We start from the raw sequence: 14,225 nt of genomic DNA, 5'->3' as shown, positions 1-14,225 counted from the left end.
ACAGAAGGGCCTACAGGCTGCAGGGGGGGACACATTAGCACCAGTGCTTATGGATTCGGGCTCACACTGCCTCTGCCACTGCGTGTGCATGGTACTGACTCTATGAAGAGTTAGGTTAAAAAATGATTAATAAATCTGGCACTTGAAAGGCAAACTGTGCTCTGCAGTGACTTAGGATCGTGGTGTTACACATCACTCTTGAATGTCTGTCTCTGAAGGCTGCCCTCAGAATTACCTTTGCACACTTTGCTTCACCTTGGCTTGAAGTGTAGTTTGGTCAGGGAATCAGTGTGATTTTCTTACTGCTGTTCTAAAACTAAAGACAAAGTTAAAGAATCTTAGGAGGAATTAGTATCTTTTGCAGTTTTGGTGAAACATTTTTACAGAGCAAAAAAAGAGATATAAATACAGTATTTGCAATTACTCAGATTCACAAAAAAAAGAAAAAAGGCTTTGGTTAGAAAATCAGAAAGGGACAAATAAAAAAAAATAAAAAAAGAAGCCAAAGGAGTGTCAAATACTATACTGGAGTCAAATTGAGTGCAGAATAAAACAGCAGCCATCCATTAGTTAGCTTTTCAGTACTGAAATCTTCCAACTAAAGAAGCCCGTGTCTCGTGCAAGCTGTGTGCCTTTCCTGACGTTCACAGCTGGTCCCCTAGCTCCGGTACAAGCAGAGTGGTGAGAATTCCACATTTTTCTGTTCAAGGCAAAGAGTCCCTCTTCCAGCTGTGAGGTAGAGATTGGGTACCAGGTCACTGGGGTATGAGATAGCACTGAATGTAGCAGTTACACATTCGTTTCTAGTTCATTTATTTCAATAGTGCAGTGGTCTTTACTGTTGGATTTCTTAGTGTGGTTCTCCACTGGGCTTTCTTCTTGCTCCACTTGTACAGGTATGTGCTGCTCTAATTCCTTCACTGTGTCTGGTCCCTGAGGTTCATTCATGGTCTTCACACAGCCATTCCTCTGGTAAGCCACAATCGGGTGGATGTTAAGAGGTTTAGTCTCACAGATCAATGGCACCTATGTGAAAAGCAGTAAGATTTGGTAGATTGTCACTCTTTGCTGTATACAAAAGGAAGGGATTTTTTATTTTGAAAACTTCTGGTCTGCTTTGTGTTCACCAGGATTATCTGAGGCCTCCACAGACTCCCCAGACCTGTTTCCTATATACACTAAAGCATCTTTGCACCACCTGGATAAAGTTAGTGAGTCTCTAAGTACAGAAAAATGCAAATTCTACCACAGTTCTAATTTAGCTTATACCCACAGTAATACCTTTTTGCATCAGTAAAGCTACATAAATAGTGTAAATAAAGACTGGAACATCAGCTTCAAGAGATATGGACTCAGTGCTGAGCTTTGAGCACTGCTTGCTCTTGAGTGCAGTTACAGAAACCAGTAAGTCATTTGACATGGCCTTCTGCCTTTCTTCTAACCTAGTGTACTAATACCTGTCTTTTCAGTTTGTTCTATTTCAAAAGACATAAGGAGAATTTTATTGAGTGATTCAGATGTTAAATATTTCAGAGTCCTTTAAATCAAACCAGAAGTTCTGATGGGGAAAACAAGACATAAATACTGGAAAAGACGTGGGCTTGCAGCTGACAAAATTTGGCCTTTGGGTATACGTTACTAAGTCCACAAATTACTCTGCCAAAACTTACGGCAGACTAATGGTATATTTTAATGCAATTATGGAGCGAGATGCAAAGAAAAATCTCATCACAGATGACTAAATAATCCCTTAGGAGGGATTTTATATTCTTGAAACATCTCGAGTTCCAGAGGAGCTCTAAATTCAGCAGTGAAATGTCAGGCCTGCATTATGCACTCCTGGCTGTGTGCCTGATGACACACCTTACCATGAAGCTGTTGTGTGTTCACTCTTTTGTAATGAGCTGCACGTGTAGCCCATGTATTCAGGCCTAATCCTGTCATCAGTACTTACTGCAGGTACTAAGCACCTCTGAGGACAAGACCTTCTTTACAAAACTTGAAAGAGCTGGAATTTTAAATGCATGTTCCAGAAAGGCATGAAAGTGGGATTTACCAGAAAGACTGTCTGCACAATGGCAGAAATACTGCTATCAATAAAAGTTTGCTACTAGTACTGCTGATTTTAAGTTCTGTAGGTGAGGAGAATACTCCAGATGACACACACAAGTGAAACATGCCTCATGAATGGCAGTCACTACGAAGAACCTTTTCTGTATAACCTGTCCTGTCCCCGTGAAAGCTCACAAAGGTCTGCTGTTAGCTGGAATGGTTGGGGATTGGCACCTCCCAGCATGATGGGCTCGGGGAATTAGGAATCTCCTTTGCTGTGAACTGCAAGGAGGACAATGAGAAGGCATTCCAGGCATAAGAAAAGACTGAGTGATGCATGCCAAGTAAGAAGGAACATATGCACATATCCAAGGGCCTGTTACCCTGCTCTGTCTCTGCTCTGAGCCCCAGATGCACCAGATACAGTCTGCCAAGAGTTGAATTCGTACAGCTTTTTGCATAAACCCATGAAGAAAGACTCCTCCACCCCATCTGCCTAAAGAGCACATTGCCCAATTCTGCCCTCTGTCTCAAACACCTTTACATTTTGTTTGGAAACAAACGTGGGAAGCTAAGAGCTGGCAGGTCACACCCTGGCTCGGGGTGTTCTTACCTCATCACCATCCTTAATGAACTCCTTCCGGCAGATGTGGGCCATAATCCCCGCAGCCAGGGCATCTCCCAGGACGTTGATCATTGTTCTAAACCTGTCTCTGGTAAATGACATAGTAAGGGTAAATTGTTGGCTCTTCAGCTACATGCCCTTGCCTTCATCACTGCAGTATTTACAGCTGAAAGTCAGTTTGGCTGTTTTTACAAGATAACAAGTTTAGAAGTTTAGTTATTTGGTGCTCCACTGGGTTGTCCAGTCTTTCCTGAACTTGGTGCACTGTGCCTCCATGTGCTCTCTGACCAACACCTTGAGAACTCACTGAGAATTGCAGCCACTGCCATCAAACCAGACTGATGCACTGGTTCCACAAAAGCAAGGTCGCACATCCCACTAGTTTTACGGTTGTGTTTATCTCTGGTTTTGTGCTAATAGAAAGTACTGTGTGTATTGTGTGACAGACAGCAGCAGAAGGGCAGTCTGACAAAATGGCATCTGACATGGAAGTGCACAGGAAGCAAAGGGCAGGAATTGAATTCCTCTATGGGGAAAAAATGGCACTCACTGACACTCATTGAGGATTGCTGAATGTTGATGGAGACCAAACAGTGGATGTGAGCACAGTGGTGTGGTGGGTGGTACATTCAGAAGTGGCAACAGTGGGTCGCATTCACTGGTGCAAATTTTTATGGGTACAACCTGCAGGCACTTGTTCATCACTGGTGAAAATGCAAAGCTAATGGCGAAGGGTATACTGAAAAATAGTGTTCTGTAGCTGAGAATTCACTCTGTCAAGTAGTGTTATATTCTTTGTATCTGGCATAGTTTCTATGGAAACAAATATGAAGCATTAGTTTTGGTGCAACCTACATATATGCTGGCCAAGACAACTCCACTGAGTGTGTCCCAGGCAAGCCAAAAGATTGGACACCCATGCACAACTGCTTCCCTGTGCATGCAAACTGATCCAGAACTAGAAAGGCTTAGCACAGCAGATCAAGACTGCATCAGTCTGATATGTTAAACTCCCTATGGGCTCATTTGGAGGCTGCTGATGCAGATGTTTTGATTCAATACAAGTAAAGGGCATTCAGTCCAAACAATACCTTGTACTGGGTATCAAGATCCCAGTCCTGCATTCTTGAGCAATCTTCTCAGTAAGAAGATTATTGTATAAATAGCAGAACACAATTAAAAGCTATTTAGAAGCTAGCTAAATAACTAAACTCACAACCCAAGCAGGCAGTGACCACTTACTTAAATCCTATTCATTTCTGAAAAGGTCCATGGTTGCCATGGCACCTCTGGCTCTTAAAGATTCTTCATTTCCAGTTACCTTGTTTTCCAATTTAACTTCTTATGTTTGACAATATTGCGTATACATACAGTTTCACTGTTTTTCATCTGGTTGTTTATGGGATCAGTTCTTCCCTGTTTTACATCTTTTAGCCACCAACATCTCAAAAATATTGACTGTAAATACACAAGAGTGAGTGGTTGCCATAGACAAGTCCTTTGCTTGAAACTACTTGGAATCTATTAGTTAAAACTGGTGAGATTTCAAATAGATGATATAGTTTTTAGGGCTGAAATATATCACCTTTTTCCAAGAAAAACATTCACGTCTGAAAGCTGTGTCAAACTGGTAACTTAATTTATAAATGTGGGTTATAAAATGGAGGCTCAGAAATCTCCAGATGTTTGGCTTATTAAAGGGAGTGGCAGTCCAATATCAACAATGCCCAGATTTCTGATCCTATAACTTATTATAGAAAAATAATTGAAACTGTGTGCTTATGTTTTTTTCACCATATATTTTAGGCATGTAATCAATGCATGCAAATGTTTGTGCAGTTGCTTGCCTAACTAAAAGAAAGGGTTCTTGCATGACATGTTATTTGCCTGAGCAGTTATCCAAATTATACATGCAATTGCATGTAATTTCATCAATTAAATTTCAGCACTTACACCCGAATATGCTTGTTGAATTTAGCATCCATTGCTAATCTTGTTTGCTGGCTGCATTTTTCTGGTACCTACTGTTCTGAGAATGGGTTTTGCCTTGAGGAAAATACCCACAGTCGTGTTTAGTTAAGCAGGGGAAACTGTTACAGCACAAACTGGGGAGGTGTTCCTGTTACACATAGGCTTCTTTTTCTCGGATGATCATCAGATTTGGATTCTTGGAAATCTGTTCTGGAACGTCTATTTTGGATTGTGCAAAAAGCTGTGATGGAGAAGAGGTTGTACGAACAGAGCTTGAAAGTTTGTACTCCCTGTTATCTCTGATTAGAATCTGCTCTGAAGACAGAATTTTCTGGAGGAAACAGTGCACCATACTGAAACTCTTAAGGAAATGGGTTGCATGGCACGCTGTTGGATCAATCCTGTTCCATGTTCCTGTCTGCAAACAGGCGCCTGCACCACATGTGAGTAGAACTGCACTGCACACCTCTGAAATTTCTCTACTAAGGGGCCAACCTTCTGCTTGTGGCATTTCTTTCAGTGAAAACACTTGCAGCAAGTGTTGAAGTGGTATTTGAGCTTTAGAGAATATCATAATTAAAGACACAAAACTTTTATCTTGTATTTAATAAATCAGCTGAGAAACATTTTAACTTTCTTCTTCTGTCTCCAGGCACTCGTGAAAGGCATGTAGTTCACATACATGTTATGTCTACTTAATGTATTGTAATACCTTCAGTGCACTGGAATGGGTATTTCAGTCTTGTGAGATCATCTAATCAGCCTTCTTTAAGCATTCCTTGTACTCTAGTGCTTCCAAAGCTAATATTGAAAATATTCATCACGTCAACCATGTTGACACTTTGCATCTGCAGGCTCTTGAACGCAAGTGCTGAAACACTGAAATATACTTTGTATATGAAAGGTCATCCACAAAAGACAGAAAACTGAGTCTGTTCCTTGCCTGCTTTTAATAGTGTCTGGAACTATAGCCCGAGTGAGCTTTTTTTGTCTGTTGTTTTGAGATGTTTTGTAAAACAAAAGCATAATTCCCATATACACTGGAAGACTTACTGGAAAAACAACGAAATGCTGATGTTGCAAGAGCTGGGTGAAACCTGAGCAATATAGAAGGAAAAGGGTTTTGTAATACAGCTTAAAATGCTTTGTGACTTTTGTTGTGCTTCTATAACTATGGAGCTTCAATGACCAGTAGTAGTAAAAATAATAAATATATATTTACGTATATTTTACAGAATTCTGACATAATTAAACTTCAATGCATTAAGATGGGTAATGGAGATACATTTCACATAGATTAATTTTTTTAGAAAAGGACTGTTTCTTTGTGGATACATATGCTAGTTCTGTAATTATTTGCATTGCCAATGAGCTAGGGACATGTGTTTTACCAATCAGTCATCTTCTTAGACTTCAAAATATGTTCATTTGTTTATGGACACTGACATAACAAGATTCCAAACAGATCACTTATTATGAATTTTTAAGGTGTTTCTTCTCACGGGTAACAGGAATCCCTTCTAGTCTGAATACGTTACGTTTCTGTTTCTGTTCCTGCTGTGAAATCCTTAGTGATTAGGGATCCAGCACAGCAACTTCCACACTGAAACCAGAGAACCTAACTGCTTCAGGACCCCTGACAAAAGGAATGTATTATCATTCCTAATGCAGTACACTGCAAGTACAACATGCAGTCTGTATCATGGTTTAGTTGCAGTAGTAACTAAACATGGCAAAAGCCAGTGCTGTGCTGTGGGGTGGGTGTGCTTGCTTGCTGAGCACTCAGCCTCTCTGTAGTGTGCCTCATTACATGGATGTGCTGTCCTCAAAGCATCAGAGGGTCAGGAAGCACTGCACTGGAAAAGCACATTTCCTAGGAGTGCTGGCCCCTCACCCTTGTCCAAAATACGTACTTCCCATGCCTTTTAGGTATATTCATATTAACTCCTTTGGGAAACATTTGCCTTTTTAGAAATGGAAGCCTCAGATGTTTAATGTTACTTACAGTGCCCAGTCAACAGCGATGATCAGTGTGATGTCATCCGTTGGGAGTCCAACTGAGGTCAGGACAATGACCATTGTCACCAGGCCAGCTTGGGGGATACCAGCAGCTCCTATGCTGGCAGCTGTTGCTGTGATGCTTTAACAAAGAGAGAAAGAAGTAAGCTTTATCAGTGATGGATTGCTCTGCAAGAAGCAAAACCATGTTTCTACAGGAATTTTCATATACCACTCCTTCTTATACATACCACTGCAAAGAAATGCCAGTGTTTGGTGGACAGAAGCAAGCTCAAAAAGCAAGGACAGGACAGACCTCTTCTATTTTGCACTCCCCAGTGCCAAATTCTCACCCTCTACCTTGGCAGCCCTGGCTGTGGTAAGAAAGTTGTGTGTTCTCCCTTAACCTCTCCAGTGAGGAGAAAGGGGGCTGTGTGGCTGTGGCCTCTCTGAGTGATGTCACCAGCGCCATATGCCACGAGCCTGCCAGCACTGCTCCCTGCAGCTTCAGCCTCAGCAGCAGAGCTCTCTGCAGACTTCTCTGAGTCATCACTGTGGCTCCTGTGCCAGGCAAATCCTGTGCTGGCAGCAGTGAAGGCCTTTCATGTCAGTCCATCACACAGAGGCTAGGCCAATGGTAAAGGGGCTGGGCCAAGGGTGAAACTTGCACAGCATGTGACTTTGCATACTTGGATCTAAATGCAAAGCAAGCACAAATGTGACTGTACCTCTTAAGTTTCAGGAAATTATTTTTAGTTGACCTTCACACCATTTTTTCAGCCAGGCAAGCAGAAATGAATGGGAGACCAGAGCAAGAGTGGACCTGGCAGGCCTAACATTTTCTTCATAATGCTATTTGTAGGGGATGGATTTCATTCCTTTTTCCAGGAGCAGAAGTGACTGTACATATTCATTCCCTCCTATATGGCCACTTCCAAGAGCCAGGCTATCCAGCAGAAAGAAAAAAAAATGAATTTTGACTATTGTAAATGGATGACATAAAGTATACATGGTGATAATCCACTGCATTCATTGGTTCAGAATTTCAGAGCTATTGGCAAGGACCTACGTCTCATCAACCTCCTTTGGTGGAAAATGAGTGTAACAGTATTCATCCGTATGGAAACTGAGACAGAGATATCCAGTATCTTGCTCACAGCTGTACAGTGTAGAGCAGTGTAAGTATTTGTAACTAGAGCCCTTCCCTGAAATAAACAAATACATTTGTGTGTGGGTGTGATGGGGGAAAAGAAAGATTTAAAACTGAATTTTGAAAAATTTAGCATCCTAATAGCATTTTAATAGGCAGGGCATAGCTAGGAAGGAAGGTACAGAAGCTCAGTAGTTGTATAAGAGATAAGTATAATGAATATGAATAATGAAAAGTGCTCTAAACTGGCTTGCTGATTAGAACTGCCTCTGCCTTTCAGGTCAGTTCAGGCAAGAATGTCAAAATGAGCAAAAATTAGAATGTTTATCCAACACTGTACAGGCAAACTCATCTGCTTCTCTACTGCATTTTGACCTTAGTATAAATGATTCTTCCACTAATTGGCTCGAATGATAGGAATATGATCTTTACTCTCTGCCACGTCTAGGATTGTATAATCACACTGATATAAACTGCCAACCTGGATTTTACAAACTGTGAACAGAGTAGGCTGATTATTTTTCTAACGTTTTTCAAAAAAAAAAATATCCTGGCATTCAAAATTGAATTTCAACTCTCCACCTCCCAGAATATCTGGATTTAGCAAAGGCTTGGCCCATAGTTAGAACTGGGCTTCACATATCCATTACGTAGTGAACCCACTGTAAATTCCTGTTTTCCCTTCTTCTGTAACCCAGCTTTATTATTTCTTTTCCTTTTTTTATGGGGGGATTTTTCTAATCTTAATTCGTATAGGCAGTGAAAATAAAAAGATAAAAGAGGGTTCTGCTAAATAAGAGTTAGAACTTTCCTTCTTCCCATTTACCATCACTCTCCTTCCTCCTTCCTAATTTTTAAAATCACCATTCTCTGCTTCAAGGTATAAGTAATGTCCACCCACAGTCTGGGACCACATTCTAAAAACATCCCCAAATTTAAAATCATAAATGACTATTACATTAGTACAGGAGCATTCCAATTATTTTTTAGAGAGAGGGAGAGAGAGAGCTCAAAGCAAGAGCTCATATGGGCACAAGTTTTTTCTTCTGCTTCTGCTGTAACCAGATCTTGCCAGAAGTCCATCAGCAGGCACCAGCTGCCATTGGGGCTAGTTTCAGGACTTCTTCCTTCTTGAAGCCATGAAGCTTTTCAAGTTCAGCAGAGGATGGACAAGGCCCAGCAAAGTGAATGGGGCAGTGAGGTCACTGGGTGGGTAAGAAAGCTGATCTCAAAATTGTTGCACAAGGCTCTGACTATGAAGAGTGTTTTTCTGATCATCTGTTCCCTGCTGGAAACCCGCAGGTTTCAGTCCCTGAGGCATTCTTTGGAAGTCAGTGGAGTTACTCTGGCAGTAACTGTTCAGCTGGATCTTTTCTTTTGGATCCATTACTGACCTTTCAAGGACAGAGTATGCAGCTATAGCACACTACCACTGACAGCATGGTTGTTTATGAAGGCTTCTGCTTTGACAAGCAGCAGAGAAGATGTCTAAAAAATATCTGAGTGCTGTGACATCCTCATGAAACCTGCCTTGATAGTAGCATGCTTCTTCCTTCCCAGACCCCACTCTCCCAAGGCTTGACAGAGCTCCCTAGCACCCATTATTCCCTGAATGTATTACGGAGCTTCTCAAACAGAAACCTGCTGTTTGTTCATGTCCATGCACTTCTTTGAAATGGTACCAGTACAATTTTCCCCTTCTGCAGTCCTCAATCTCTGTATTACTTCAAAATAACCATCCTATGAAAAATGAGTGCTTTGAAAATTGAGAAGATGAGTTTTGTTTTGAACGTTTCTAGACATGAGAATCATAAGAATGTCCCACTCAACATCATAAGCTGGGCACGTGGAATTTGAGATTTATACCTTATAGTAATAATCTGCCCAAAATCCAGTTCATAGTTGTTTACTTGTGCAATGAAGATGGCAGCCACTGCTTCATAGAGTGCAGTCCCATCCATGTTGATGGTGGCTCCCACAGGCAGCACGAACCTTGCAATCCTCCTGTCCACGTGGTTGTTCTCCAGCAAGCACTTGAAAGTAATAGGCAGCGTGGCTGAACTGCAACACAGCAGACAGAAATACACCAAAATTATTACATTTTCTGGGGAACAGAATGAATTGTAGCAAAACTTCTCCTGGAAGGGTAAATTCTGCACTTCATTCCTTGGTCTGCACATGGGACCCACTTGCCCTGCAACTCATTTGCTTGAATATTGGGGGATAAATGCTGTCTCACATACACAAGCTAGAGTTATTGCAAGTTTTGCTTTCCAAAAAAATTAAAATGTAATTCTCTCTTTCCCTCCTTCTGAAGAAAAAGGACAGAAATCCTGCAGAGTTAGTGTTGTACGCTCAAATGCAAGACAGAAGAAACACCCCTGCAGCTTATTATCAAAACCTTTGGAAAGTAATGTGCATTGTTTTTTAAAAAAGTTTCCTTCCAGGCCTCCTGAAATAGAAAGCCATTTTTGAGCAGCAAGAGTAGCCATAAACCGAGAAAAGGTACAAACCAAGAAAGGCTCCTAACTCACGTTAAGGAAATACTTCATTAAGACTTTGAAGTTGCCTCTTAAAAGAGATGAGTAATTTAGGGGCAAGTATTGGTATCATGATACAGAGTTCTTTAATTTTCTGCTCTCTTGTGAGCTACTTGCCCCTGGCAGTGAAACAGTGATGTCTTCCCACTAGTACAGGCAGTCTGAATTGCTCAGTCACTGTGTTAAGAGTCTCACATCAGCAATTTATCTCTGCTGTCTCACAATGGCCATTATCTGTTCTTCACGGAAAAAAAGACAAACAAAAACCCACACATATTTGATTGACAAATGCTTTCTCAGTCATGACATTTGTCCTACAAAGTCAGGAGAGCTTCTGAAAGTCCTAGTATCTAACTCCAAAGTTTCAGGAATGCATTAGCACAATGTTTCCATGAGTAGGAGCTGTCATGTTGGATTCGTGCAAGCTGTTGTTCGAGGAAAATCACAGTTAGTGTTTGGAAAGGAAAAGTAGTTTCCTGCAATAGAAATGCAAAATGACCAAGAAAGATCAAGGATGGGATGCTTTCAACACAATCTCTCTGTTTTCCCTAGCCTTATAATGCCTGACTGGTGAATGATTTACCGTGGTCACTGCCATGTAAATCTGGGCAAAAGAAATTCACTAGATATGTAAATAAACAGAAAGGACAAGGAATCAAGAAAAATCTGATTACTTCTGGGAACAGGGTTATGTTCAACTTTTTCATACTGGCAGTCCTAATATTTAATCAATATTTACTTTGAAAACCAAACAGAGCAAGGCATAATGCCTCAAACTATACACTAGATGTCATTCCCTGCTTGAGCGTGCATCTGCTTATTTTTTTTACACATTCATTTGTGAATGGCTGGATTTCTCTATCCCTTGTTTACCATAAACTACTTATAAAATATGAGTGAGACTGGAGTTCACAGGTAATGCAGAACAGAAAATCCTGCTGTCCTAGCACAGACACCCATTCCACGCAGTCTCACTCAAATTCAGATCTTAGAGGTAGCAGTGTGTCTGTCCTAACTACTCATAGACTGTCCCATATTTAGGGCTTTGGCTCTGGATAATTACAAGTAGCAAAGAAAAAATGGAAAGTTTTCTACTATCACTTTTGATTTATGTTCATATATCACTTCAATGGCTAAAAAAAGAAAAAAGAAAAAAAACCCACTAATTTGTCTATTCAGTTAAATTAAGTGAAATTTATGTTCTTGAAAGCAGCTTTATCCAGTAGTAAACAGTGGAACAGAAATATGAAAGCCTGACATGTAACATGTATTTGGAGGAAAAAATACTCTAAATCAGATCTTAATCTGCTAAGTCTTTTAGAACTTTCCTAAATCTTCCAGCTTAGAGTAGAGCTATCTTCTCTCAGCGCTAACTCTAACAATTAAAAATACATTTTTAGAGTCTCATCTCAATTTTGTTTTGGATAAAATGCTGCAGCTGCAGAGTGAACATAAGCTAATGCTGGATCAGGTCAAGCTCTTAGTGGTGTGAGGCACAAAGGCAGCTAGTCACTGTGGAAGAACAGCTGTTCAGCCTGCTCTGTTTATCTTATCATTCAAATGCATTTTGATATTTGCTCCAAAAAATCAACAAACTGATCTCATCTCTCCCTGTCACTAAATCTGCCTTTAATTTACACTGTGCGATGGCCAAGATCTGAGTGTTTCATAAGCAGCAAAACCCTTGAACGAGTCATATTTTATTGTTTGTCTTCACAGAAGATGAAAATTGCTTCTTTTGATGGGATGTACCACTGAGGAGACGCTGATTTAATTCATTAATGGTATGGAAAGATGACCTAGAAAAATAAAACTCCCTCATACCATTGGAATGAGGAAAGCTAAAAATGAGGAATTTTTGTCTGTGGGCCAAATGCTGCTCTTTTAATGCAGAGGTGACAAGATCAGGGTTAATGTGGGGGGAAGAAAGCAGCAGGTCAAAAATTCATGGCTATGTAGAAACTTTCACTGAGGGGAAATGGGTTGAAATAATGTGCAGATCCAATGAAATCATTGCCACGAGATGACTGTTAAGTTGCTTTCAGGTTCCCTTGTGTTACATTCTTGGGTTTTGCACATGGTACTGTTTTTCCCTCATGCAGTTTGACTTTTAGCTTAGAAAGAAAGCTTTTCACAGGTGCAGACTAACTGGAATGAGTATCAGAACACTGATTTGTGGCTTTCTTTCTATCTTTAGATGTAGACATGAGCTGACAGAGAAACATCTGCAAGGAACCCATCAGTATACTTAAAACCAGCTCTTTGTTCTCTTAGATGATCTGAAAATCCAATACCCACATGATGAGTGTTATATAATGCCCCTGTGGCAAGTATTATTTAACCAAATACAGATGTGTTGACTATCAGGAGAAGCAGCTCTTCTGCCCAGACCCAATTACTTGTGCATTTGTGCATGTTCTTTTGGCAAAAGCTCAGTTATGTGCAGTATCCATTCCTTTCAGTGTAATGAAGGTGAAAAGTTCAGCCATCTCTAGACAAGACAATGCTATTTGAGAAACAAAACATTAAAAACCTTGTTGGGCCTATATGGATTTACAAAATATACACACTGGTAAGAAGAGGAAAAAAAATTAGTCATCAAAGTGTACAGGCCTCAAACCTGGAATTTCAGAGCCATTCCTCGGGGCTCACTTTAATCTTGGTGGTAGCTTCTGCCAGTAGAGATAGTAAATCCCTTCTGGTAGCAAGTCCTGAGCTGCTGGTTGCTGCCAGAGCTGATCCCAAACTTCATGGGGACTTCCTTTGGAGCTGAACTCTCCCCATGAGGAGCCTAAATGTGCATGAGGGGGTTCCAAGTGATTGAATGCTGCCTAAACGTTAAGCTTTGGTGATCACTGTGATAGGCAAGTCTTTTAGAAGGGCCAGCTTACATATGCTAGAGGGCATGCATGTTCTATCCTTATACTACTGCAAATAATTAAGAGAAAAAATAACTAACCTAAAAATTGCCAAACCAACTACAACTTTCTCCAAGTTGTAATCTAACTCTGGCACCCATGTACAGAACAAGGAAATCAAGACCCTGCAAAGCTTAGTAGATCCAGTTGTGTATTTATTTATCAAATCTGACTTTTGGTTTTGTTTTTTAAATAATGCTCTTAGCATTGGAACATTTCCAACTTTGAAAGATGCTGTGACCAACCTGGACATGAACATATTATAAACTGCAAAGAAAGCACTTTGTGCATGTAGGCAGACTTGACACTTTCAAAGTGAGAGACACGGCATGGAGATGAGGTCCAATGAAGAAGCAGTGAACTGCTTTGATAGGAGACAGATCTTTAAAAAAGCACAAGCCTAAAAATCAGTAATGGAATTGTTAATTGGTTATAAAATCAAATTGCAATGATGGTGCAAAAGAAGGAAAATTAAGGAAAGTAATCCAGTTTTAAATAAACCACACTTGATAATGGAATCTGTTGTGAAAAAGTGAGTTAAGTAAAGTAGGAAAAAAAGAAGGAAAAACTCTTCTGTAGATGATAAAGGAGGAACAACCTTTTATCTTTATCTCTTAAAACAGAAAAATTCGGATTAGATTTTTAAAGAAAAAATATTTTTTTTCTGGAAAAAAGGATCTCTATTTCCTTATTCCTTTCTAGAAAAGGAGAATTAATGAAATAGCACAGAGAAAAAGCCTGAATTGCCAGCAATAGAGCACCTTCAGAAACAGAACTCCCAGAACTCCTAGAGTAGGGCAGATAGTCAAGTGTGTCAAATGTGAGAGTGAGGAGTCTTTTCCAACACTAACATCTCTGAGTGAAAAATTAACATCTTACTTGAATGTGAGGATGTGATGACATCACAAACTACAAGCTTTTTATGCTCTAATAAAACAGTCTACCTTAATTATGTAAGTCTAATTAGAGTT

At 40.2% G+C, this 14,225-nt stretch overlaps 1 protein-coding gene across 2 annotated transcripts in view; it reads right to left on the bottom strand.

The window, feature by feature from the left end:
- Window positions 1–569: 569 nt before the first annotated feature.
- SLC1A7 (solute carrier family 1 member 7) overlaps window positions 570–14,225 on the bottom strand; it is a 44,037-nt gene continuing 30,381 nt past the window's right edge. For both annotated transcript variants that reach the window (XM_065746157.1, XM_065746167.1), the window contains 4 exons: window positions 9,663–9,857; window positions 6,654–6,788; window positions 2,666–2,765; window positions 570–1,026 (listed from right to left, as the gene is read on the bottom strand). In XM_065746157.1, coding sequence (XP_065602229.1) covers window positions 790–1,026; window positions 2,666–2,765; window positions 6,654–6,788; window positions 9,663–9,857 — 667 coding nt within the window. In that variant the 3' untranslated portion in view covers window positions 570–789. The remainder of the gene's footprint in view (window positions 1,027–2,665; window positions 2,766–6,653; window positions 6,789–9,662; window positions 9,858–14,225) is intronic.

This window comes from Cyrtonyx montezumae, unplaced genomic scaffold (assembly GCF_038088225.1).
Source record: "Cyrtonyx montezumae isolate F1298 unplaced genomic scaffold, pur_monq_1.0 scaffold_1, whole genome shotgun sequence".
Classification (NCBI taxonomy): Eukaryota; Metazoa; Chordata; class Aves; order Galliformes; family Odontophoridae; genus Cyrtonyx; species Cyrtonyx montezumae.
Note: the sequence above shows the minus strand (reverse complement) of the source record. Positions and strands in the feature narration are given on the sequence as shown.